Below are 24,850 nucleotides of genomic sequence, written 5' to 3'. Positions count from 1 at the left end.
CTTTCCTTTCTCTTAGATGTTGTTCTTCATGTTTGTGCAGTATTTCTGAGAGATAAAGAGGAGCTGTACTTTGTTAGGTTGAGTTATAAAACTGCTGCTTTGTACAGAAACAATGATCCAGAGGTAATCACTAGGAAACATGTTTGTCCTGAACGCTCCATCAGACTGGATGTTCAGGTTGAGCAAATTGGAGAAACTCAGAGATCAACATGTTCTCACTGTTGTCTTCATTAACACTGGACAAGGGCTGATAGTTTCTGTTTCTGTCTTTCAGGTGACCCAGGTTGTGGTGGAACATTCACTGACAGCGAAGGCATCATCATTTCACCAAACTGGCCCAACAGCTATGCCCATGACCGTCAGTGCATCTATTTAATCAGGTTACCTGAGGGCGAGAAGGTGACGCTCAACTTCACACATATGAATGTGGACAGTGACACGAGCTGTAGTTTGGACTTTGTGGAGGTGAGACTAAATATATTATGTTTGTCAATTTGCAAAATAACTGTTTGTGTGATTTTGACCTGGACAAAGAAAGTTATTTTCACACCCCAGCTCTCTAAAACAGGTGGAGCCAACCTGCGGCTTGTTCCCTGCTCACTTGTGTGGGCTGAGAGGGTGACATCATCCCTGTTAATGCTGTAAATCCACGCCTTGACGACTGTTGTCTGATTTTTGTAATTCCATGTGGAAATGTATCGTACATAATGTATATATTTTCAGTTCATGTCATTTCGTGTCTGTGTGAGAGAGGGAGTTTATTATTTAGCCCAATTTGTATGATGTGGCTTTTTGCAGTACCCCCGTCATCTCTTAGCCTCGTTTCCACCCCACAAAAAGTTCAAGGGTGGTACGGAGCGGTACGGAGCAGTATGGTAAAGCTACCCAGAACCAAATCTGGAGCGGTTCCTCTGCAGCAGGTTAAAAAGTAGGCGGGGTTTAGAGCGCCTCAGATCTGTGATGTTACAACAGTGATCTCAGCGGGGGCGACAGACCTGGACCTTATGAATCCTCTGTTGTTGTTTACATCCTCGCTTTGCACTTGTTGTTTTGACCTTTTGTTGCAGCCACAGAGCTGCAGCTGCAACTTCAATGTTGGTTGTGAGAGAGCGAACGCCGACCGGTCCCGGTGACTTCGCCCCGGTGAAGTGGCACAAAGCCGGTCGGCGCCCTTCCATGTTGGGGCCGAGAGCACGCTGTGTCTCGAGCCGCTGGCCGGCGCACCCTAGTTCTGTGTCGCACACACCGGCAGGTTCTGGAACTCCGTCGTCAGGGATCCGGAGCTCCGTAGGCGGCTGGGGCAGCACTGAGACTATGTGTGGGAAAGTCTGTCTGGAGGAGGAACTCTGTGTCCTGGTCTAGGTGGGCCAGACAGGATGCTGAGCAGAGTTTCTCTTTTGTGAGACATAAAGATGTTTCTGCAGGAGTTTCCCACTCCAGGGGATTGTGTTCTCTAAGGATTTCTCTGGGGGGGGTCCAGCACTCACTGCACAGTCCCTGGTGGACTGTGAGGAGTGGCTGCAGACCACATGGAGGCTCCTAAGTCCGGACACGTTAGTCGGGGCTCTGAGGTTTTGAATGGCGATGAACTCTCCCTGCTCGGGGTTCAAAACCGCTTTACCAGGTTTGCAACTCGGAGTATGTACTGGTGTACAAAAGATGGTGGTGCCTTTGGGTCAGTGGGGAGGGGCACCGGGGGGAGGTCTGTGACCCCCCTTTCATGCGAGTCCCACGTGAAGATTGTTTGATAATCGCGGAAGACCTCAATGAATGCATCTCCTCGTTTCTGCGGTGTTAAAGCGTTAGCTTTAGCAGAATGTGGCTCGGTTCTGTACTCGAAACATAAATAAGGTTCTTCTGGTCCAGACGTGGTCTGTTTACCTGAAGCGTCTGTATTCTCTGGTCGAGTCACCGGAGCGTACACAACCATGTCACCTTCGGTGCTCGGTTTGGTACCATTGAGAACCTGTTCGAGGTTCACATGGCGAGCGCTGGTGAGGGTTTTGGTTGTGACAATGAGGAGAGCGGTGTCATGCATGTCGACACTGGTGAAGGACGGCGGCAGGTTGTCATTGACAGGCACCATCAGTTCAAGGTTGTGAAATGAACTGTCAGTTAACATCTCTAATGATGGAAATGCGGTCACTTTAATCTGACCGTGTGTCAGATTTTGGACCCGCGGGTTGGCTGAACGATTGTTCATCTCAAGAAGAGATGTGTCACAGATCGTGTGAATGTGAGGCGAAGAGGCGACTCTGCTGCTGGAAGCTGGGCGGCCTGGTTCTGGGCCGAAGGGAGTCGGGCTGGTGACTTGGGACCAAAGGCGCCGTTGGTGGCAGTCAATCAGCGTAGCCAGTCGGTTCAGGAGGTCCTGACCAATAAGCGGTTCCTCTGTTCAGAGAAGTGACGTAGATGGGGTGTGTCACTGACATGTCCTGGAAAGCGACGTGGACCCAGACACGTTTAGTGATGGGGGACTCGTCCTGAGTGACTCGTTCTGATGTGCATGCTACACTCTTCCACCTGAAGTGGCTTTCCTAGGTCCCGCATGGTTCTAGCAACCTGTGTGAAGGTGGCTGAACACATGAGGGTGATTCCTGACCCAGAATCAAACAGGGCGAGAGTGTCGACACCCCCTACCACTACTGAGGTGTATAAGCGGTTGGCATAGCCATCGCTCACAAGATTACCCAAGAATGTCATAGGGGGCCTCTCTGTTGGTTCTGGGGGCCTCTTTAACTTCCTGGATCTCCTCCCCCTCCTCCTTACAAAGTGGACTTTGTGTGCGGAGGGGAGGGGCATCCGGCCTAGTCATGCAGTCAGGGACTGGGAGTCCGGTTCCTCGGGGGAGCCGGGTCCCTTCTGACCAGGCGGGTTCCAGTCCTGCACAACCTCTTTGATGTAGGATTTAATCCACTGTGGAACGTCTGCGTCCCCGTGGTTTCTGGTCTGACCTCGGCCTTGGTTGTTAGACTTACATCTCCGTTGGGAGTGGTGAGGTGTTGGCCTACCTGATCTCTTACCACTGTGCGGTTGTCCACCTCGTGGTCAAGGTTGTGGACGTCTAACGGGCCCCCCATCCGCAGCAGGTGCGGGGGAGGGGACCTCGTGACCTACAGGTGCCAGGTTTGTGTTTTTAGTCACCTGCGTTCTCAGGATCCCAGCGTCACCATCCTGGTTTTCACCTGAATGGTGGCGCAGCTCCCACACCATCTGCGCGTGTTTGCGGAGGTCTTTCATGGGTTTGTGGTCCTGCAGAACAGGGCGACATCGAACCGCACAGTGTGGTGGAGGTTGTTAACGAAGAGGGACTTGAAAGTCTGGTCTTCGTCCAACCCCGGTGCATTGCGGCCTTGGAAGTAGGCGGCCCTTAGGCACATAAATGTGGCTATGTGTGTGAGCTGATCTGTCCAGCAGATAAAATGAGCAGCAGCGGACGCGCGGGGCGTGCACAAATGGGTTTAATGAAAGAGAGAGAGAAAGAGAAGAGAGAAGGTGTTCTGGCGAGGTTCGGTTCTGAACCCTGATTCCTCCACACAGAGAATCAAGTAGCTTTTGGAAGCTACTTGATTCTCTGGTTTCTGTGGTGGGGAACTCGTACTATGATGGTGCAAGTGAACATCGTCATTCACGCACGCACACAGAGAGATGGGCTGCAGGGGTGTGGCTGCGGCTTAATGGCACATTAAAACACATTGCTCATCAGCAGAACATCATTCTACCTATTCTGCCCAGACACAGTCTCTTACTAGGTCAGAAGGTGGATGGAACGTTCCTCCGTGGCCGGGAAAATCCTTTGGATTTGGTCTTTCGTGTCCCGGGGAAAGGAAGACCTGAGTTGGGTTTTGCGGCATGGAACACGAGGGGGGGTCCACAAAACGCACTGTGAGTACCCCGGCACTACTTGTGTCGGTGCAGAAGCGAGCTTCAGGTTAGCAGGCACGGGGAAGCTGCACGGCTGGAGGGGAAGGAAGTTGGCTTGCAGCTGTGTGGGTGAAGACAAAGAAAAGACGAACAAAAGTACGTTTCCACGACTTTTCCAGCTCATCCTGCGAGTTGGAAGTGTTCCGGCCCACTCCACTTGAGCAAACACGCGGCCCTTTGTGTCACCATACGAAGTTCTGCGTCTGGATCGACGCAAATCCGTCTTGGAGATGGTTGCATTTTCGCATGTTGGACTTTTATAGTTGTGCGTCATGGTTCGACCCCTGCTGCGCTCAGGCTGCGTCTCAGCCAATCTCCTTGGGCTTGTCTCAGGTTTCCAGACCATGGGTGTGGCGGAGTTGGTGGATCCCCCTAGTGGTGAGCTGCAGGGATGGAGCTTCCGAGGTGGGAGTCACGTGACCATTGGCGAATTTTTCCAGTGGTGACCACATGTTTCTTTGTTCTCATAGAAACGTGGACAAGACTGGACACAGGGGATCAACAGAGGCCACAAACCACTTCAGGTGTATTTGGTCCAAGGGCTCAAATGGTGAAACCCGAAGGGCCTCCAGCACCATGGACAGGTCCCATGTTGGAGCCATTGGTCGGCTGGGAGGGCGGAACATACACCTTTAGTGTGGATTGAGATCGTCCTTGGTTAAGAAGCTCCTGCAGGAACTGCAGTATTGAGGAGACGGGACAGTGTACAGTATCCAAGCCATGACCCCAGCAATAGTGGTCAAACAGTTTCCACCTGTTTTCATACAGCCTCCGTATAGATGGTGCACGAGTGTTAGCGATTGTAAATGTTATGTCCCCATTTGATGGAGTACTCCCTGGCCCTGCGCCCACAGCTGGAGGTGCTCGGGATCGGGGTGCAGAATCCTCCCCCTGAACTGGGACAGAGGACCCCTCCTGGACGGTAGGCTCCTGGTCAAGCTGCAGCAGAGCCTGCCTAGCAGCAGAAACCATGTCCTGGCCGGCCAAAGCTAGGCCATTAGAATCAATGTGTGCCTTACTTGAACCCCCCTCAGAAGTGTAGGGAAGACCAGTAGGAATGGTAGAAACACATCCAGTAGAGTTTTGGGCCAGCTCTGTGCCAGTGCCTCCCGACCAAGAGGACAGACATCGTCCATGAGGATAAACCACTGGGGACCATACGTGGACACTGCAGAAGCGAAGAGGTCGACTTCTGTCCTGACAAAGGTCTGTCCGGACTGGTCTCACACTGCCGAGTGACGCCTCCCTTCCCCTGGCCATGGTGACTGGAGGGACAGAAAGTCAGCAGGCACTTCTGCACTCCTGGGATGAGTATGGCTCTCGGACTGCCCAGACAGTGCTGGCCAAGTCAGGACCCGAGCGGCCAACCTCATTCAGCTCACAGACCTGGTTCCCCCTTGGTGGTTGAGGTGAAAAACCACACGGGTGTTGCTGGACCTCAATAAAACATGTCTGACCTCCTAATCAAAGGGAAGGGAACCCAAAGTAAAACCTGGTGTGATGTAATCTCTCTTTCTCTACCGAGACCGAGACAGCAGGTACTGAGCAGATCTGTGACCTCCTGCGCCTGTCCAGGCTGACTATAACGCCCTAACGCCAATATCGCGAGTCGGTGCGTACATCAGCCAGTCGTCTCGACAAGGCAAGAATTGAAACCTCCGAGTCTGCTGTGGGGACAGAGCTGCTGCAACGCATCTGGGCAACACCCTGAGGAACAGAGAGAGCCTGAAGGGAAGAACCCTGAACTGGTAGCTCCATCGAGAGCCTGCTGACCTCCTGCTGCAGGTGGAGAGGCTCCCGACCTCCTGCTGCAGGTGGAGAGGCTCCCGACCTCCTGCTGCTGGTGGAGAGGCTCCCGACCTCCTGCTGCAGGTGGAGAGGGCGTGAGGGCGGCTGAGATCATTGGACCACACTACCTCTCCTTCAAGACATTTACAGCGGCCGACTCCAGAAGTAGCCACCTCTATCTCCAATGACTCCACCTACCCTGGACACCACCTGTTGTCCCCCCTCCCCTCTGGTAAAAGATACTGGGCACTAAAAACCAAAACAAACCACCTCAATCACAGCTTCTACCCACAGGCTGTGAAAGCCCGGTGCCTGTGAGCCTGAGCTCAGGGCAGAAAAACCCCGGCTATACAACTTTGAATCCGTCAGATGGCAGAACTGTAGCAAGTCACGTTTAAAAAAACATCACAAGCAGTGAAACTGCTCAACAGACTTTTCAATTACAGACATCTTTGTATGCATTGACAAATCCTATTAAATGAACACATTCTCATACAGATGAGCAGATATTTTACACATTTAAATACCTAATTACAGACAGACAAATTAGAAGACGACTTTTGGAGATTCAGGTTCACATTGACACGGTGACTTTGGAACAGACGGATTGAAATATAGACCGACACGCTCTATACACATTGACTAATGGATTTGCTGTAATAATGCCCCTATAGTGGAGTGTTTAGTGATGGCCAAGTGAGGCTTCATGAACCACTGTCTTTATTTAATAAAGACACTAGATGGCGATATTTGCTCAACAAACATTTGATTGTACACTTCTTAAAACCAAGACTGCCATCTGGTGAGGTCAGAAAATATAGACAGTGGTTCATGAGTCTTCATTTGGTGATATGAACAATGATATATTTGACTCACTCACTCACTGGACATCTTGAAGGCCAGGTAGGGTCGCCCATGCCAGACGGGTCCTCGGTCAGGGGCCAGACAATGGTCTAGGTTGGGGGTCTGGCACGTGGCCAACAACCATGTAATCTAAAAACCCAAATGTTCTGGAACAATAGAGTGAAGTTAAAAAGTGTGATGCAAATACTGTAAAAGTACAACAGCTGTGAAAGCAAGAGTATTTTTGGGGGGGGGGGGGGGGGGTTGACTTCGAAGTCAGCTGGACAGAGTGAAAATGGTGATTGAAAACCTAAGAATACTTTGGCTATTGAAGCAAACATTGTAGTTTTAGGCCTTTTGTTGTTGTTGTTCGCTTTCATTGGTGAAATGAAACCATTTGAAAATTCCATCTTGTTTGCTGGCACCATTTTGCAGATTCGCGATGGGAATGTGGAGACGGCTCCTCTGATAGGAAAGTACTGTGGAAGCTATCTCCCAGCTCCCGTTCACTCCTCCTCCAACTCGCTGTGGATTCGCTTCAGGTCTGACAGCTCCGTCAGTCAGACTGGTTTCAGGGCTCTGTACACCATTGGTGAGATTCCACCTCTTTTCTAATTCATGTTTTCTGTTTTGTTTTGTTTTTTCATTTTAACACTGCACCAGCCCCACTTAGCCTCCAGATCTACAGGTCATTGGACTTATCTGGACATCCTCTCTGGACATCCTCTCTGGACATCGACTCTGAATATTGACGCTAAAAATCCTAGTGTCAATAAAAACCTATTCTATTCTATTCTATTCTATTCTATTCTATGTTCCCTCCAGCTTGCGGGGGAGCTTTGTCTGGGACTGGGAAGATACGCTCTCCTTATCATCCCAATGCTTATCCTCATAAGAAGGTCTGCGAGTGGGTCATCAACCAGCCAGAGGGAAACCTGGTCACTCTTCTCTTCCTTTCATTTGACATTGAAGAATGTTTATCCCATCTTGACTTTGTTGAGGTAAAGTATCTCAAATTATTCAAACTCAAACCACTGGCTTTGTTAGCATGTACATATACACAAACCAACACTGTAAACACTGTCCTGCTCAGATCAGCTCAACACAACAGCTTCCGTCCCACCGTGCACTACGTGCCGGGCCGGGCCAGGACGGGACGGTAAGGCGAAGCGCACCCAGACCCCACTCTGTTGCGGGGTCTCACCTCAGATAGCAGGGTTGAAATGTAGGCGGGTTGTGAACGATGTAATGTTATTATGCAACAGCAGTCGCAGGACCGACGCTGAAGTTGCAGCTGCAGCTCAGGAAAGCCAAGAGCCTTGTTCTCTGTGACACTGCTTACAAAACGTTCTCCTTGAGAACAGCAGCATCCAGCTGCTACTGAAGCTCCGCCCCTCCTGTTACCGAGAGGAGCGTCTGCACCTCATCTTAACCCCAGGGGGCAGTGCAGCGCCACATTTCAATAAACCAGTTAAACGACAAGGAGAGGGTTCACAGCAGATGAGATATTTAAATATTGTGGGATTACCAGAGTGACGATCGTCACTGACCAATCAGCAGACGGCTGCATTGTTGCTCCTCCTTAGGGAACCGTACCGATGCGCTAGATACCCCAACGAGGTGGAGACAAAACATATAACCGGCGGTTACGGTTCTTTCTGTACCATCCACAACTTTTGTCGGTAGTGACACACGAAGAACACATAAAGAATTAAGTCTTTAAAAGTTAGCAAACACTAATAATGCAATGAGATATGCTTTATAGATAAACATTGATTTAAACTTGTAACATGAGCTCAATTTTGAATGGATTACTAATGCTAACTGTATTAATCAAAGAAGAAAAAAAACAGAGTTTTCTGTAATATTACCAACTTTCACAGGCTTTGCTGCCCTGCTTTGTGGTGTGTAGCTGTAATTAAAACACTCTCTATTTGAACATCAAGGAATGAAGAATATCTCAGATATTTAGAAATAATAACGGACCAATAAACCTCTGCTGTCAGTCTACGTCTTCTTCTTCTCTCTCTCTACATTAAAAAACCAAAAGTTAACTCAGAGAATAGTCGACAATATGTGGACAGAGAAGTGTGTGGACAATGTGGATGTAGGGTTGCACTGATAGAAGAATATATAATGAGAAAGCACTCCGAGTCAGGAGTTGTATTGTATGGAGGGGATAACATACAATACATTTGTTGTGCTACATATATTATTTGCAGTTATCACACTGATCCAAATACTTCACAACTGTTATGATTAAACCAGCCTGAGCAGCTCTATCTAGACAGTCGCGTGATTTTCTAGATTAACCAGCCTGAGCAGCTCTATCTAGACAGTAAGATGATTTCCCAGATTAAACCAGTTTGAGCAGCTCTATCTAGACAGTCACATGATTTTCTAGATTAACCAGCCTGAGCAGCTCTATCTAGACAGTCACATGCTTTTCTAGATTAACCAGCCTGAGCAGCTCTATCTAGACAGTCACATGCTTTTCTAGATTAACCAGCCTGAGCAGCTCTATCTGGACAGTAAGATGTTTTCCCAGATTAAACCAGCCTGAGCAGCTCTGTCTAGACAGTAACATGATTTTCTAGATTAAACCAGCCTGAGCAGAGAAAGCTGTTCTCTGACTCTGCAAACCAAAGAGCCTCTTTTAATACAACAATCCAGGACTTCTCCAACACTTCATACAGAAAATATTACATATCAGTGTTTTCTTTGTGCAGGTGAGGGATGGCTCCTCCTATAGTTCTCCTCTACTGGGGACATTTTGTGGTTCCAACATTCCACCGAGGCTTCAGTCCACTCAGAGATCGATGTACATCCGATTCAGCACTGACTCATCTGTGAACAATCATGGTTTTGAAGCAGACTACGGATCTGCCTTGGACGGTAGGAACACCCACATGTCAGTGTGGATGATGAAATGCGAAAAAAGTCTTTAATTGTTTGGGATTTAACAATTTTGTTTTTGTTGTTCATTTTGTTTTGTTTAGTATTTTATGTTATAATTTAAAATAAGTTATGTGTTCGTCTGTGTGTATTTAATATTTTTATTTATTGGTTTGAATGCATTTACTGACTTTTTGCAAAAACTACTCGCCCCAATTGTATGAAATTTCCCAGGATGATTTCTAATCATCCAAGAACCAATGGATTAGTTTTTGGGACGTTCATGGTTAACCATTTCCAAATAAATCCTCCAAAAACTGCACAACTGCGTAAAAAAGTCCCTTTCATCTCCTTTCATCTCATCACACTAAATTCCCTTTGAAAATTTCTCATAACAAAAGCACTAACAAATCTCACAGAAACCCTTGCAGCCCCTCTGCAACCTGAGCCGCTTCCATAGCGACAAGTGAGGTTTCACACAATGATGTAGCTACCTGGGCTACCTTCTTAGTGTCAATATGAGCTAATGGCTATCATGCTAGCAATGCTAACTGGGTTCCACAAACAAATGTGGCGTTAGTGAAGGTATGCCCTCTACCGAGTGTAGTTCTAGTTCTAACATGGGTTGATGTATTATCTTCCTGTTTTTTGTGTGAGACAACTGAGCCTGAAGAACGGTCAAGTCCTGGATGTAGTGGGCAGCCTACATCAGCCCCCAATACTATGGCCCCATGCATCGAAGATATTAAAGAAACTAATTGTTATAAATGTTTGGTCCATAGAGGTTTAGCAAAATCAAGTCCTGGTTTAGTAGTGAACCTGCAGAGTCTAAATCTGTTGTTTGTATATGAAAAGGTACACATTTATGCACAAGTACAGCAACGGCCTCGAATGTGATGAGATGGGACATGATATTTCTTGGCCTGGTCATCTCTTCCTCAATCTTGAGACGTCACTTGAGAGTAGGTGTAGATAAAATGTTTGGATGGTACTATTTAAGTTGAGACATTACTTCATTATTCAATTGAACAAGTTCTCTGAAGCCTCTAACATTCCATCAAATCGTCTCCAAATCAAAATGCCAGCTGACACCATCTGTATGCTGCCCTGTATGATCCATGTATTCATCCACCGGATCAAGCACCTTACAAATAAAAAATAAGAAATGGAAAAAAAAGAAAACGGCAATGCCAAAAAAGAACCCCGACAAAAAACCCACTTATTCTCACAAGCCACCCACTAATACCTTCATGTAGCTTTGTATATTTCACTTAAAATTAGTGCATTTTCTATAATTAAGGTATCAGATTAATGACGATATGAAGAAAAAGGCACAATTTTATTAACAGACCTTTTAGCAGAGCTGCTAACCAGTTAACCAGCTGGTGATCAAAATTCACTCAACTTATCATATAACTCCCTCCTTCCTCCAAATCTGAGTTATGGTGTGGAAATATGTCAAAATAATCATAAAACAAACATTGATGCTATTTTCTTTTACTTCACAAGGCCTTTCAACAAGCTCATTATTATTAAGCTCCAACAAATCCTCTGTTTGACAAATCAAAGACGCTAAAAATACACGACATTGTCGAACTTAATACACTGGCTGTAATGTATAAGGAGCATAATTATAATCTTCCACCTAATATTCAGAAGTTATTTGAGTCCATATAGTCTCCGGGGTCACTGGGTTTGTTACAGGTCTGACTGATCATAGCAGCTCTGAACCAGGTGGATATTTGTTGGTCTGTGTCAATGAAGATTTTTTTTAAAAGTAGAGGAAAATATCAGTTTTTGTAAAATCCCAGGTACGTGTAAACGTGGCCTGAGTGTCGCCAATGACATGACTTTGGACTGTGGGAGGAAACCGGGCAGTACACGCAAAGTCCCCACAGAGACGCCCCAGGTGGTATTTGAACCCACAACCTTCTTGTTCAAGAACAAGGAATTAAATCTACTTGATGAATTGATGTTGCACTTCGTGTTTGTACCTGTGATGAGATGCAAATCGCATCACACCTCCAGAGCAACAATAAGTCCAAGAGGTCTCACATCCTGAATCTGGACTCCAGTTGCTATAATGCAGAAACAGGAACGTGCTGTGAATCAGGCCAAAGTACTCGTGTTTATTTCTATCAAAGTATATTCTGGTTCTGTTAAAAAAAAACAACTGTTTTTCTGAAAAGAAAAAAGTAAAAAAAACAACTATTTACAGTGTTTTTCTCAATTAACAAACTAGGTTGTGATGCACATTCATTTTGAGTTCTGTTGCCTAATAAACAGTTTATTAAAGATACAAATTAAAAAGAACAAAATAACTTTCAGGAAAAAAGTTTTTTTTTACCTTTTTTCCCTCAAAGGTTTTCCCAAGTCACTATTTCTCTCTTCAATTCTGTCTGATTTACTGAGAACAACCCAGATCTTTTGTCATGTGAATCTTTCTGTGCGAAAAAAAAAGAGTTATTTTAAATAGAATACAACTTTACTTCTACACCAGCTTTCCCAGACGTGAGTATCACGGTGCTGAACAGCAGTAAAAACAGAAGAAATGAATGTACTTTTTCTTTGTGGCAGAATGTGGCGACACCCTGAGCAGCCCCACAGGAACCATCCTCAGCCCCGGCCACCCCAACAACTACCCCCACGGTGCAAACTGTACCTGGTACATCAGCATTGCCCCGGGTAACCTGATCAGCCTGATGTTTGAATCCTTCAACCTGGAACTGCACGACCACTGTGACTTCGATTACCTGGAAGTCTACAACGGTGGTACCGTGAACACTGGGAACAGAGTTGGCAGGTACACACACACACACACACACACACACACACACACACACACACACACACACACACACACACACACACACACACACACACACACACACACACACACACACACACAGCAATGCTTGATACAGTTAGATGATGATGATGATGATGATGATGATGATGATGATGATGATGATGATGATGATGATGATGATGATGATAGAGAAGTTGTCATTGCTAGATGCTAAGAACGATTTGATCACACCATTGTTAGATTTTCACTCGTTAAACATTCACACACCAGGCCTTGTATGTTGTCATCAGTTGGAATAGCAGCGTGGGAGGAAGGTGATTCACACCTGAAGATCTTCAGGTGTGAATCACCTTCCTCCCCATAAACAGCGGAGGAGCCGCTGGAGGCCCGGGTGGTGTGTGTCAGTCGAAGGGTTGATTTAATGAATCAAATGTTCCAAAGGGAAGCTGGAGCTGTGCCTTTGTGCCCTTTAGCACTGGAAAACCAAAGAGTCCAAGGGCCTCCTGCTACAAGTACATTTTGAATTGTGTTGTATTTTGTATGGTTTTAGGTACTGTGGTCGTTCAGTTCCTCCCTCCATCACCAGTACTGACAATCTTCTGACCTTGCTGTTTGTGTCTGACTGGAGTTCAAACAAAGAGGGATTCTCAGCCAACTACGTCTCCATCAACGCCTCCACAGGTAGGACAGAGGAAGAAAATGAGAACCAAGACTACACCTGAGTACTTTAGTGCACCAAGAATACTGCAAAGAAGACTGATCACAATCAGAATTACTTTAATAATCCCTGACGCAACTTCTTGTTCCATCGCTCCAGACAGAATGAGGTAAAGTGCAGAAGGGATAAATAGGTAATATTAAATGAAATGTCCATATATACAGCAGTGACTGGTGTCGCATTGCAGAGTGACGAACCAGCATAAAGAGTGACGCAGTGCTCACACCTCACAGTGAGAGGTCCCTGGTTCAAATCCAGCTGGGTCCTTCCTGTCTGTCTGTCTGTCTGTCTGTCTGTCTGTCTGTCTGTCTGTCTGTCTGTCTGTCTGTCTGTCTGTCTGTCTGTCTGTCTGTGTGTGTGTGTGTGTGCGCGCGCCCTCTTCCCTCAGCTCTTCCCTCAGCTCTTCCCTCAGCACTTCCCTCAGCTCTTCCCTCAGCTCTTCCCTCAGCTCTTCACTCAGTTCTTCCCTCAGCTCTTCCCTCAGCTCTTCCCTCAGCTCTTCCCTCAGCTCTTCCCTCAGCCCTTCCCTCAGCTCTTCCCTCAGCCCTTCCCTCAGCTCTTCCCTCAGCTCTTCCCTCAGCGCTTCCCTCAGCCCTTCCCTCAGCTCTTCCCTCAGCTCTTCCCTCAGCTCTTCCCTGTGTGGCTGCTACCAACGGGCCATCCGGTCCAAACTGCCCCAAGGGGATTAATACGGTTGTTAAGACATATATTTCCCTCAGACTCACCAAGGCTGTGAAAAAGCCCAGTAAGGAGGAACTGGGAGGAGCTAAAGCTGCAGGACAGGGGCTCTGGAGGACCAGGGGCTCTGGAGGACCAGGGGCTTTGGAGGACCAGGGGCTCTGGAGGACCAGGGGCTCTGGAGGACCAGGGGCTCTGGAGGACCAGGGGCTTTGGAGGACCAGGGGCTCTGGAGGACCAGGGGCTCTGGAGGACCAGGGGCTTTGGAGGACCAGGGGTGGACACCTCTGCTCTAGATGGAGACGGGGGGTGGGACGGCTCTTTGGTCTTCCCCACATTGAGCTGTGTGTGTGCAGCTCACAGAGCAGATACCACACTGACAGTGGAGGAGGAGATGTGGAAGATCCTCACAACCTTCAGGACCCTGCTGCAGACGACTAGTTCAGTCTGAAAGTGATCAGTTTGTTACCGAAGGTTAGTGGGATCATGGCGTTGAATGTGGAGGTGAAGTCAGGGTGTATGAGGAAAATGTGCACTTTTATTTTGAAAGTCAGGGCATGCAGGTGACATGGTCAGTTAGATCAACATGGTATGATGTAATCCTGGTGTGAATGATGTCACAGTGTCTGACCAGCTGCAGGTAGTGATGTCATCACAGCGGGGGAGGACGGACTTTATCTACATATTTTGGAAGCAACTCCTCTGAATCCACAGTTCTATAGTAAATACTTTGGTAGAATGATCCTTTCTTGAGAGGAAAATGTGTCGTCTTTCAGTCTGTGTGGGTTTGGAAGCAGTCAGACGTAAACTTCAGACACTAGGAGGCGCAGTTTGACGCAGACGCACCATTTTGCTCCATCAGACTCAATGATTAATGTGGCTTGAAGAAAAAAAAGACAGCTTTGTTCTCTCTTGTTAAAAAGGTCATGTTTTATAGAACGTTCCCCTCATGTGTGACTCCGTCTTGTTCTGCTGGTTCTCCTCGTGCTTCTGATCTGCAGGTTCTCCTCGTGCTTCTGATCTGCAGGTTCTCCTCGTGCTTCTGTTCTGCTGGTTCTCCTCGTGCTTCTGTTCTTCTGGTTCTCCTCGTGTTTCTGTTCTGCAGGTTCTCCTCGTGCTTCTGATCTGCAGGTTCTCCTCGTGCTTCTGATCTGCTGGTTCTCCTCATGCTTCTGATCTGCTGGTTCTCCTCGTGTTTCTGATCTGCAGGTTCTCCTCGTGCTTCTGATCTGCTGGTTCTCCTCGTGCTTCTGTTCTTCTGGTTCTGTTGATCAGAGTCACGGTTTAGCCACAGTCCCCTCTTGTTCGGGGGGTTCTGTCACGGATGTTTGAGGAGACATCTTGGTTTTTCCATGTATTTGAATGAGAGGAGGGAGGAGGAGGGTGGAGGAGGGAGGGTGGAGGAGGGAGGAGGAGGAGGGAGGAGGGTGGAGGAGGGAGGAGGAGGATGAGGGAGGAGGGGGGTGGAGGAGGGTGGAGGAGGAGGAGGGTGGAGGAGGAGGAGGGAGGAGGAGGGAGGAGGGGGGTGGAGGAGGGAGGAGGAGGGTGGAGGAGGAGGGAGGAGGGTGGAGGAGGAGGGAGGAGGAGGGTGGAGGAGGGTGAAGGAGGAGGGAGGGTGGAGGAGGGTGGAGGAGGGAGGAGGAGGGTGGAGGAGGAGGGAGGGAGGAGGAGGGTGGAGGAGGAGGAGGAGGGAGGGTGGAGGAGGGAGGGTGGAGGAGGAGGGCGGAGGAGGGTGGAGGAGGAGGGAGGAGGAGGAGGGAGGGTGGAGGAGGGTGGAGGAGGAGGGAGGGTGGAGGAGGAGGGTGGAGGAGGGAGGAGGAGGGTGGAGGAGGAGGGAGGGTGGAGGAGGGTGGAGGAGGAGGGTGGAGGAGGAGGGTGGAGGAGGAGGGAGGGTGGAGGAGGGTGGAGGAGGAGGGAGGAGGAGGGAGCAGGAGGGAGGAGGGTTGCAGGATTCAGCGTTCTGATCTTTGAGGGTTAATAAAAAGTGAAGCGCTCCATTAGTCAAAGCGTAGCAGTGAATCCTGGAGCAGCTCCTGGAGCAGCTCCTGGAGCAGCTCCTGGAGCGTCTCCTGGAGCAGCTCCTGGAGCGTCTCCTGGAGCGTCTCCTGGAGCAGCTCCTGGAGCGTCTCCTGGAGCGTCTCCTGGAGCAGCTCCTGGAGCATCTCCTGGAGCGTCTCCTGGAGCAGCTCCTGGAGCAGCTCCTGGAGCGTCTCCTGGAGCGTCTCCTGGAGCAGCTCCTGGAGCAGCAGCGTCTCCTCTGTCATTTCATGGGGTTTGGAAGCCGAGCCCATATTCGCCTCAGAGGAGACAGGGTTTGCATGAGGGCCTTTTTTGGGAGAAAATCTTTTCTTGAAAGACAAATTGTGGACTTCCTGTGGGGTTTAGGTCAGGGGGCGTGGCCACCAGGTTTATAGATCGTGATGAGACGAACGATTGAGTTTGGGTTTGATTCCCTTACGACATTCCTACAGGCCGTTGCAGCCGTTTTACTGTTTCTAGGTGGCGCCAGAGAGCACATTTTGGAGCTCTGGGGGTTATTTATTAGATTTTCCTAATTTATTGCCAGTCTTGATGAGCGTGTCACATTTGGTGAACATTTGAGCGTCTTTAGGGGTCGGATGTGAATCTGATGACACGGCAGAATAAGAAACAATGAGAAACATTCCAAACAAAACTAAACAACAGAGTCCTTTCCTCCAGGATCCTTTCCTCCAGGATCCTTTCCTCAAGGATCCTTTCCTCCAGGATCCTTTCCTCCAGGATCCTTTCCTCCAGGATCCTTTCCTCCAGGATCCTTTCCTCAAGGATCCTTTCCTCCGGGATCCTTTCCTCCAGGATCCTTTCCTCCAGGATCCTTTCCTCCAGGATCCTTTCCTCAAGGATCCTTTCCTCCGGGATCCTTTCCTCCAGGATCCTTTCCTCCAGGATCCTTTCCTCCAGGTTCCTTTCCTCAAGGATCCTTTCTTCCAGGTTCTTTTCCTCCAGGATCCTTTCCTCCAGGATCCTTTCCTCCAGGATCCTTTCCTCCAGGATCCTTCCAGGCTCGGTCCCTAATAATTCCTTGCATTACAATAGGATCATTGCACTTTCGGACCCTAATAATAATGAATTGCATTTCATTCGGGTCTTCAGCCCACCCGGTGCACAGACCCTAATAATAAAGCCTGATCTGTCTTTGTCTCTGTTCTCTCACCAGACTGTGGCCAGACCTTCACCTCTCCTACAGGCTCATTCTTTTCTCCGAACTACCCCGGCCACTACCCAAACAGCAGAGACTGCATCTTTAAGATCATTGTGCAGGTCAACATGCAGATCATGTTGAACTTTACAGAGTTCCATCTGGAGGGGATTCCGCCCTGCAGCCTGGACTTCGTGGAGATCAGGTAAGGAAGGACTTTAGCACAGACAATGTACAACCACTACATTTCTGCCGATGCCAAAGAAAACGACGCACGCTTGAAGAAGAGATTAGTGATTCTAATGTTGTAATATTTATTTCTGAGTGATTCTGGGGCATGGTTTGACACTAGAAGTCAATAAATGTGTTTGTCCTGACTTCATGTGTACTTTATATATAACTATATATAACTTTATATATAACTATATAAATCCTCATTTTGACTAGCGGGATTAAAGAAGTACCAGTACATGAAGGTTTAGGTGTTTATCAGTAAGCCTGTCAACATTCTAACCGTGGGAATGAAAACAGCAACTCATAACTCCTGACATGGCAGTACTACAGTAATACTCGGTGGAACGCAGTCAGGCAGTCTGAATGTGTTTGGTCTTCCACATGACTCATCATTTGAGAGCAACTTGGCGTCATCGTTCTTCCCACAGCTCAGAACCCCAGTTAAAACTCTATAGACTTTATGCTCCGCCCACATTCCCTCACACAATGACTCCAACACGAGACTTTTTACAGTCTCGTCTTCACAAAGTTTATCATGCGAACATCTTCCAGTGCAGGAGCGCGGTTTGGTATGCCGCAGCATGGCCGCTGCTCCTTCGGTCAAACACTTACTCCCTTTAGTCCTCCTGGTTCAAGGTTCTCTACACAACCCCAGACATTTCCTCTCCTGTTGTTCTGGCACTTCCTTCCAGAACACAGAGTCTGATGGTGTCTCCGTCTACAAGCGCATGCGCTCTGATATCCCAAGATTCATCGAGTTGCAAAGCAAGTTTACCTCTGATGTGCAACTTTCCCAAAACAATCTTCTCATGTCAGGAACTCGTCTGGAGATTGTTTTGTTTGATGGAGGAACTTGGGCTACTTCTCTTTTCAGATCTTTTAGCAGGCAGGCATTATGACTGTCTGCCCCCGGGTGGGGCTGTTGGGATTTGACGAGGCGTTCAGACACTTGGCCGCTCGCTTTAAGAGCTTTTCTACCCGTTGTGGTGGCTTTGCTCCATAACGCTGCCTGTTCCCCAGTCTGGTCACACAGCTGGACAAAATGTTCCGTGTTCTTGTTTTGAAGTGACGCTGTTTAGGTTTACTCAGAACCATCCCCCCACAGCAGGCAGAGCAGAATGGATGTGCTCGGTTCCAGGGTAAAAGTAAATCTAAAGGCAGGATAACTTGTAATGTCCTGAGCTCACCATTTTAGAAGTACTTTCTTCTGACCAGTACTCATACTAGGACCTTCATCTGGGTTGGAATTTCCAGGACCCTGGTCAAATTGAGCACTTTTCCTTTTCAAATATTTATCCATCCTTCTTACCTGCACTGTCTCACTCGAAGCATGACGTGTCCAGCTGCAGGAAGTGCATAGTCATGTTTGGCGCTGATACACTGCCCTCTGCTGGAAGAACATTTCATTGTTCTGCCCGTCACTACACTTCGCTCACTGCTCACTTGAGGCCATTTCATGCTCTCCGCAAGGCGCGTGTGCGCAGTGGTGTCAAAACCATCATCCGCCCCTTTGTGCAGGGACCGCTGCGGCCCCTCTGCGGCCCCTCTGCGGCCCCTCTGCGGCCCCTCTGCGGCCCCTCTGCGGCCCCTGTTCGGCCCCGCTGCGGCCCCGCTGCGGCCCCTCTGCGGCCCCTCTGCGGCCCCTCTGCGGCCCCTGTTCGGCCCCGCTGTGGCCCCTCTGCGGTCCACCGCACGCAGCCCGAATTTTGTGACCGCTCGACCTGTGCGCTGCCGACTGCTCCTGCTCCAGAGCTACTGGGTTCTTGTGTGAGGAGATCCTCCGTCTCCCGTCTGAACAATCACAGTTTAAATAAAATAAAGATCCAGAGGCTCAGAACTCCTGAAGTGAAACAGAAACTACTTTAGGAAAGGTGGAGAACGCCGGGCAGCAGAGGTGGAGATAGTTTCTGGATCGTTACGTTACGTTATGGAACGTTATGGAACATTACATTATGTTATGTTGTGTAACGTTATGGATTGTTATGGAATCTTAAATTACATTATGTTATGTTATGGAACACTATGGATCATTACGTTACGTTATGGAACGTTATGTGATGTTATGTAACATTATGCATCACTATGTTACATAATGGAACGCTATGGATCATTATGTTACGTTATGGAACGTTATGGAATGTTATGTTACATTATGGATCATTATATTATGGAATGTTATGAATCGTTACGTTATGTTATTGAACGTTATGGATCGTTATGGAACGTTATGGAACGTTATGAATCGTTATGGAATGTTATGGATCGTTATGTTATGGAACGTTATGTTATGGAACGTTATGTTATGGAACGTTATGTTATGGAATGTTATGTTATGGAATGTTATGTTACGGTATGGAACGTTATGGAATGTTATGTTACATTATGTTACGTCATGGATCATTATGGAATGTTATGGAACGTTATGTTACGTTATGGAATGTTATGGATCGTTATGGAATGTTATGGATCGTTATGGAACTTTATGGATCATTATGGAACTTTATGGATCATTATGGAACGTGATGGAATGTTATGGATTGTTATGTTATGTTATGGAACGTTATGTTACGTCACGTTATGGAATGTTATGGAACATTATGGAACGTTATGTTATGTTATGTTATATTATGTTATGTTATGTTATGTTACATTATTGAATTTTATGTTACGTTATGGAACGTTATGTTACGTTATGGAACGCTATGTTACATTACGTTATGGAACGTTATGGAATGTTATGGAATGTTATGGAACGTTATGTTACGTTATGTTATGTTATAGAACATTATGGAACGCTATGTTACGTTACATTATGGAATGTTATGTGATGTTACGTAAGGTTATGCATCGCTATGTTACATAATGGAACGCTATGGAACGTTATGTTACAATATGGAATGTTACGGAACGTTATGGAAACTCACATTACATTACGTTATGTTACATTATGGAACGTTATGGATCGTTATGTTACATTATGGATTGTTACGTTATGCAATGTTATGTTATGGAATGTTATGTTGCGGTATGGAACGTTATGTTACGGTATGGAATGTTATGGATCGTTATGGAACTTTATGGATCATAATGGAACGTTATGGATTGTTATGGAATGTTATGTTACATTATGGATCGTTACGTTATGGAATGTTATGGAGCGTTATGTTATGGAGCGTTATGTTATGGAGCGTTATGTTACATTATCTTACATTATTGAACGTTCTGGATCGTTATGGAACTTTATGGATCGTTATGTTATGGAACGTTATGGAATTTTATGGAATGTTATGGATCATTATGTTATGGAGCGTTATGTTACTTTATCTTACATTATTGAATGTTATGGATCGTTATGGAACTTTATGGATCGTTATGGAACGTTATAGATCGTTATGGAATGTTATAGAACGTTATGGATCGTTATGTTATGGAACGTTATGTTATGGAACGTTATGTTATGGAACGTTATGTTAATTTATGGAATGTTATGGAACGTTATGGAATGTTATGTTACGTTATGTTATGGAATGTTATGTTACGTTATGTTACATTATGGAACGTTATGGAATGCTATGTTACGTTATGTTACTTTATGGATCGTTATGGAATGTTATGCAACGTTATGGAATGCTATGTTACATTATGTTACATTATGGATCGTTATGGAATGTTATCGAACGTTATGGAACATTATGTTACGTTATGTTACGTTATGGAATGTTATGGATCGTTATGGAACTTTATGGATCCTTATGGAATGTTATGGAATGTTATGGATCGTTATGTTATGGAACATTATGTTACGTTACGTTATGGAACGTTATGGATTGTTATGGAACGTTATAGATCGTTACGCTATGGAATGTTATGGGTCGTTATGTTACATTATGGAACGTTATGTTACATTATGGAATGTTATGGAACGTTATGGATCGTTACGCTATGGAATGCTATGGGTCGTTATGTTATATTATGGAACGTTATGTTACATTATGGAACGTTGTGGATTGTTACGTTAAGAATGTTATGGAACGTTATGGATCGTTACACTATGGAATGTTATGGAACGTTATGTTACAATATGGAACGTTATGTTAAATTATGGAACGTTATGTTACATTATGGAACGTTGTGGATCGTTACGTTATGGAACGTTACGTTATGGAACGTTACGTTATGGAACGTTGTGTTACAATATGGAACGTTATGTTAAATTATGGAACGTTATGTTACATTACGTTATGGAACGTTATGGATTGTTATGGAACGTTATAGATCGTTACGCTATGGAATGTTATGGGTCGTTATGTTACATTGTGGAATGTTATGTTACATTATGGAATGTTATGTTACCTTACGTTACATTATGGAACGTTATGGAACGTTATGGATCGTTACGCTATGGAATGCTATGGGTCGTTATGTTATATTATGGAACGTTATGTTACATTATGGAACGTTGTGGATTGTTACGTTAAGAACATTATGGAACGTTATGGATCGTTACACTATGGAATGTTATGGAACGTTATGTTACAATATGGAACGTTATGTTAAATTATGGAACGTTATGTTACATTATGGAACGTTGTGGATCGTTACGTTATGGAACGTTGTGTTACAATATGGAACGTTATGTTAAATTATGGAACGTTATGTTACATTATGGAACGTTATGTTACATTATGGAACGTTGTGGATCGTTACGTTAAGAACATTATGGAACGTTATGGATCGTTACACTATGGAATGTTATGTTACAATATGGAACGTTATGTTAAATTATGGAACGTTATGTTACATTATGGAACGTTGTGGATCGTTACGTTATGGAACGTTGTGTTACAATATGGAACGTTATGTTAAATTATGGAACGTTATGTTACATTATGGAACGTTGTGGATCGTTACGTTAAGAACATTATGGAACGTTATGGATCGTTACACTATGGAATGTTATGGAATGTTATGTTACAATATGGAACGTTATGTTACAATATGGAACGTTATGTTAAATTATGGAACGTTATGTTACATTATGGAACGTTGTGGATCGTTACGTTATGGAACGTTGTGTTACAATATGGAACGTTATGTTAAATTATGGAACGTTATGTTACATTATGGAACGTTGTGGATTGTTACGTTAAGAACATTATGGAACGTTATGGATCGTTACACTATGGAATGTTATGGAATGTTATGTTACAATATGGAACGTTATGTTAAATTATGGAACGTTATGTTACATTATGGAACGTTGTGGATCGTTACGTTATGGAACGTTAAGGAAGTGAGCTCAGAGTGGAATATGGATACACCCACGACCTGCCACAGTCTGCAGACGAGCCTGGCGGAGAGCAGAACAATCAGGTGACATTAGATTATATTCCAGGGCACACCTGATGATGGAATCCACAGCCACCTCCTTGGTCTTTATATTGAGGATCAGGCAGGTCCTCCACGTCCTGCTTGTACGCTGACTCGTCTCTGTGGGGGATGAGTCCCACCACACCTCTGGTGTTGTAGTGAGCTTTGCAGCTTTGATGGGCTGGTGATGTGATTTGCAACTAATATACCGAAATATACTTGACATACCATGCATGGCCACTGGATGTCACTGTATGACACCATAAAGCAACTACAGGCTACAGGAAGACCTCCGGACTGCATCTGACTGACAGAGCAAGAGAAATGTCCCCAGAAAGAAAATTGTCCACAGCAGAATTTAAAGTAAAACAGAAAACCAGACGAGAGAAAGAATTCAAACTGTGAGGGAGAAAAGAAACCGTTACCCTGATGAAGAAAACCACCAATGCTAATCATAGCCTGAAAGCTTCTGGACCAGCAGCTGATGGACCTGGATTATCAACACTTAACTAATGTTTTGCTGCATCAGCAGGATTTAGGTCAGTTGATTTAGTTGACCAATTCAAATTTTAACCTGGTGCAAATTAAAGTCCAGGATACGCTGTTGTTGGGACCTGAGCTCATGGCTTCAGACAACAAAGCCCAGAGCACATACTTCTCTGAATACAAAGTACTGCAGCCTGAGTACTCTTTTACAAGCCTGTACCACAAAATCCATGAATCAAACCTGCCGTCCCAACAAAGGCCACACCCCTCATGTTGGCCCTCATGTTCCTATTGTTATTTTCTTACATATGGTTATCGAGCTAAGGACGGATGTGTCTCGGACTTTGTTCTGCACCGTGCATCAAAGTTTTGTTCACGTACATCACTGCATATAGCTGCAATACTCTAGTCAAGACTCTCGTACAACAGAAAGCAAATATTACCTTCTGCTACTCCGACGGGCTCACGGCGTCCTGAAAGTCAGCGTTCCTCCATTCCTCTCTTCCTCTGCTGTTAACCCACACTAGTCCCACACCAGTCTCACCCACACCAGTCTCACCCACACCAGTCTCACCCACACCAGTCTCACCCACACGAGTCTCACCCACACCAGTCTCACCCACGTGAGTCTCACCCACACCAGTCTCACCCACACGAGTCTCACCCACACCAGTCTCACCCACACGAGTCTCACCCACACCAGTCTCACCCACGTGAGTCTCACCCACACCAGTCTCACCCACACGAGTCTCACCCACACCCGGTGGCCGCGACACTGCAATTTGGTTAAATTGCTTCCAGTTCATATTCCTTCACTTCATGATTTGCCCGTGCACATCCGCGGATGGCCGACACGCGCCTACACACGCACACGTACATCCACATGTGCACCCCTGCATGTACTGCACCATTACAAAGTGCCATCTGCTGGCTTTTCTTTATAGTTTGGGCTGGTTCTTTTCATTATAGTTTTATTTTATAGTTTGGGCTGTTGATCAATTAAATCTTTGGGTTATACGTTTGCTTGTTAGATGTGTCGGTTTGTAAATGAATAATTTGTAAATAGATAAATTTTTTTAATAAATGCTAATTTGAATGATTTCTGGTAGTTATTGTTCATTTGTTGTGACAGTTGGTTGTAACAGTCCGTGCTCAGATTTCACACATTCTCTTTTATCTCCTGACTTAAGCTGATTTCTTGTAAATAAATATTAACAAACTTCAGAAAATTCTTTCAGCTGATACTGATAGTGTGGTTATTAGTCCCTGATCCCCGGTGGTGCCCCGCAATTAATAACTTATCAGTGAAAGATTTGTTTCAATTAATAATTTAAATCTATATGGTAAATATGTATATGTGTGTATATTGTATTTGTATATATACAAGTCTTCTATATCAGATAACATTCTTCCTGTTTTATTTACACATATAATACTAACTATTCTTAATGCAGAAAGATGATTATATAATAATAACTATTAGATATTGGAGAATAGGTAGAACTTGACACGTTTACTTCTTCAAACCCCTTTTCAGGCATGTTAATCATGTGTGCATATGTATGTATGTTGATAAGTATGTTTGGGTATACTTAAACATAGATTATACATTTTATATGAATATATATTTCGTAAGATATAATTTAATTATTTATCATCATCAAATGGTGTATATATTTATAGATGTGTGTGTGTGTGTGTGTGTGTCTGTGTGTGTGTGTGTGTGTGTGTGTGTGTGTGTGTGTGTGTGTCTGTGTGTGTGTGTCTGTGTGTGTGTGTGTATAGGGATTTTGGTTTTGCATGTGATTGTACAAAATGAAATGTTTGAAATGTGATATGTGGAAATAAATTAATAAATTAAAAAATTTATAAATTATGAAGAATTTGTAATGGTTTACTAACCTTAAACAATTCATATATTACTTAC

The 24,850-nt window shown here is 45.7% G+C and overlaps 1 protein-coding gene across 1 annotated transcript in view; it reads left to right on the top strand.

Annotated features, from left to right (window-relative positions):
* cubn (cubilin (intrinsic factor-cobalamin receptor)) overlaps positions 1 to 24,850 on the top strand; it is a gene marked incomplete at both ends in the record, with an annotated part of 170,486 nt that overhangs the window by 39,623 nt on the left and 106,013 nt on the right. The window contains 7 exons of the mRNA XM_080489418.1: positions 275 to 465; positions 6,991 to 7,147; positions 7,381 to 7,556; positions 9,285 to 9,450; positions 12,028 to 12,253; positions 12,810 to 12,940; positions 16,852 to 17,038. Of these exons, the coding sequence (XP_080345544.1) occupies positions 275 to 465; positions 6,991 to 7,147; positions 7,381 to 7,556; positions 9,285 to 9,450; positions 12,028 to 12,253; positions 12,810 to 12,940; positions 16,852 to 17,038 (1,234 nt within the window). The remainder of the gene's footprint in view (positions 1 to 274; positions 466 to 6,990; positions 7,148 to 7,380; positions 7,557 to 9,284; positions 9,451 to 12,027; positions 12,254 to 12,809; positions 12,941 to 16,851; positions 17,039 to 24,850) is intronic.

The sequence above is a fragment of the Lipophrys pholis genome, assembly GCF_963383615.2.
Source record: "Lipophrys pholis genome assembly, chromosome: 20".
NCBI lineage: Eukaryota > Metazoa > Chordata > Actinopteri > Blenniiformes > Blenniidae > Lipophrys > Lipophrys pholis.
This window is presented reverse-complemented; position numbering and strand designations above follow the sequence as displayed.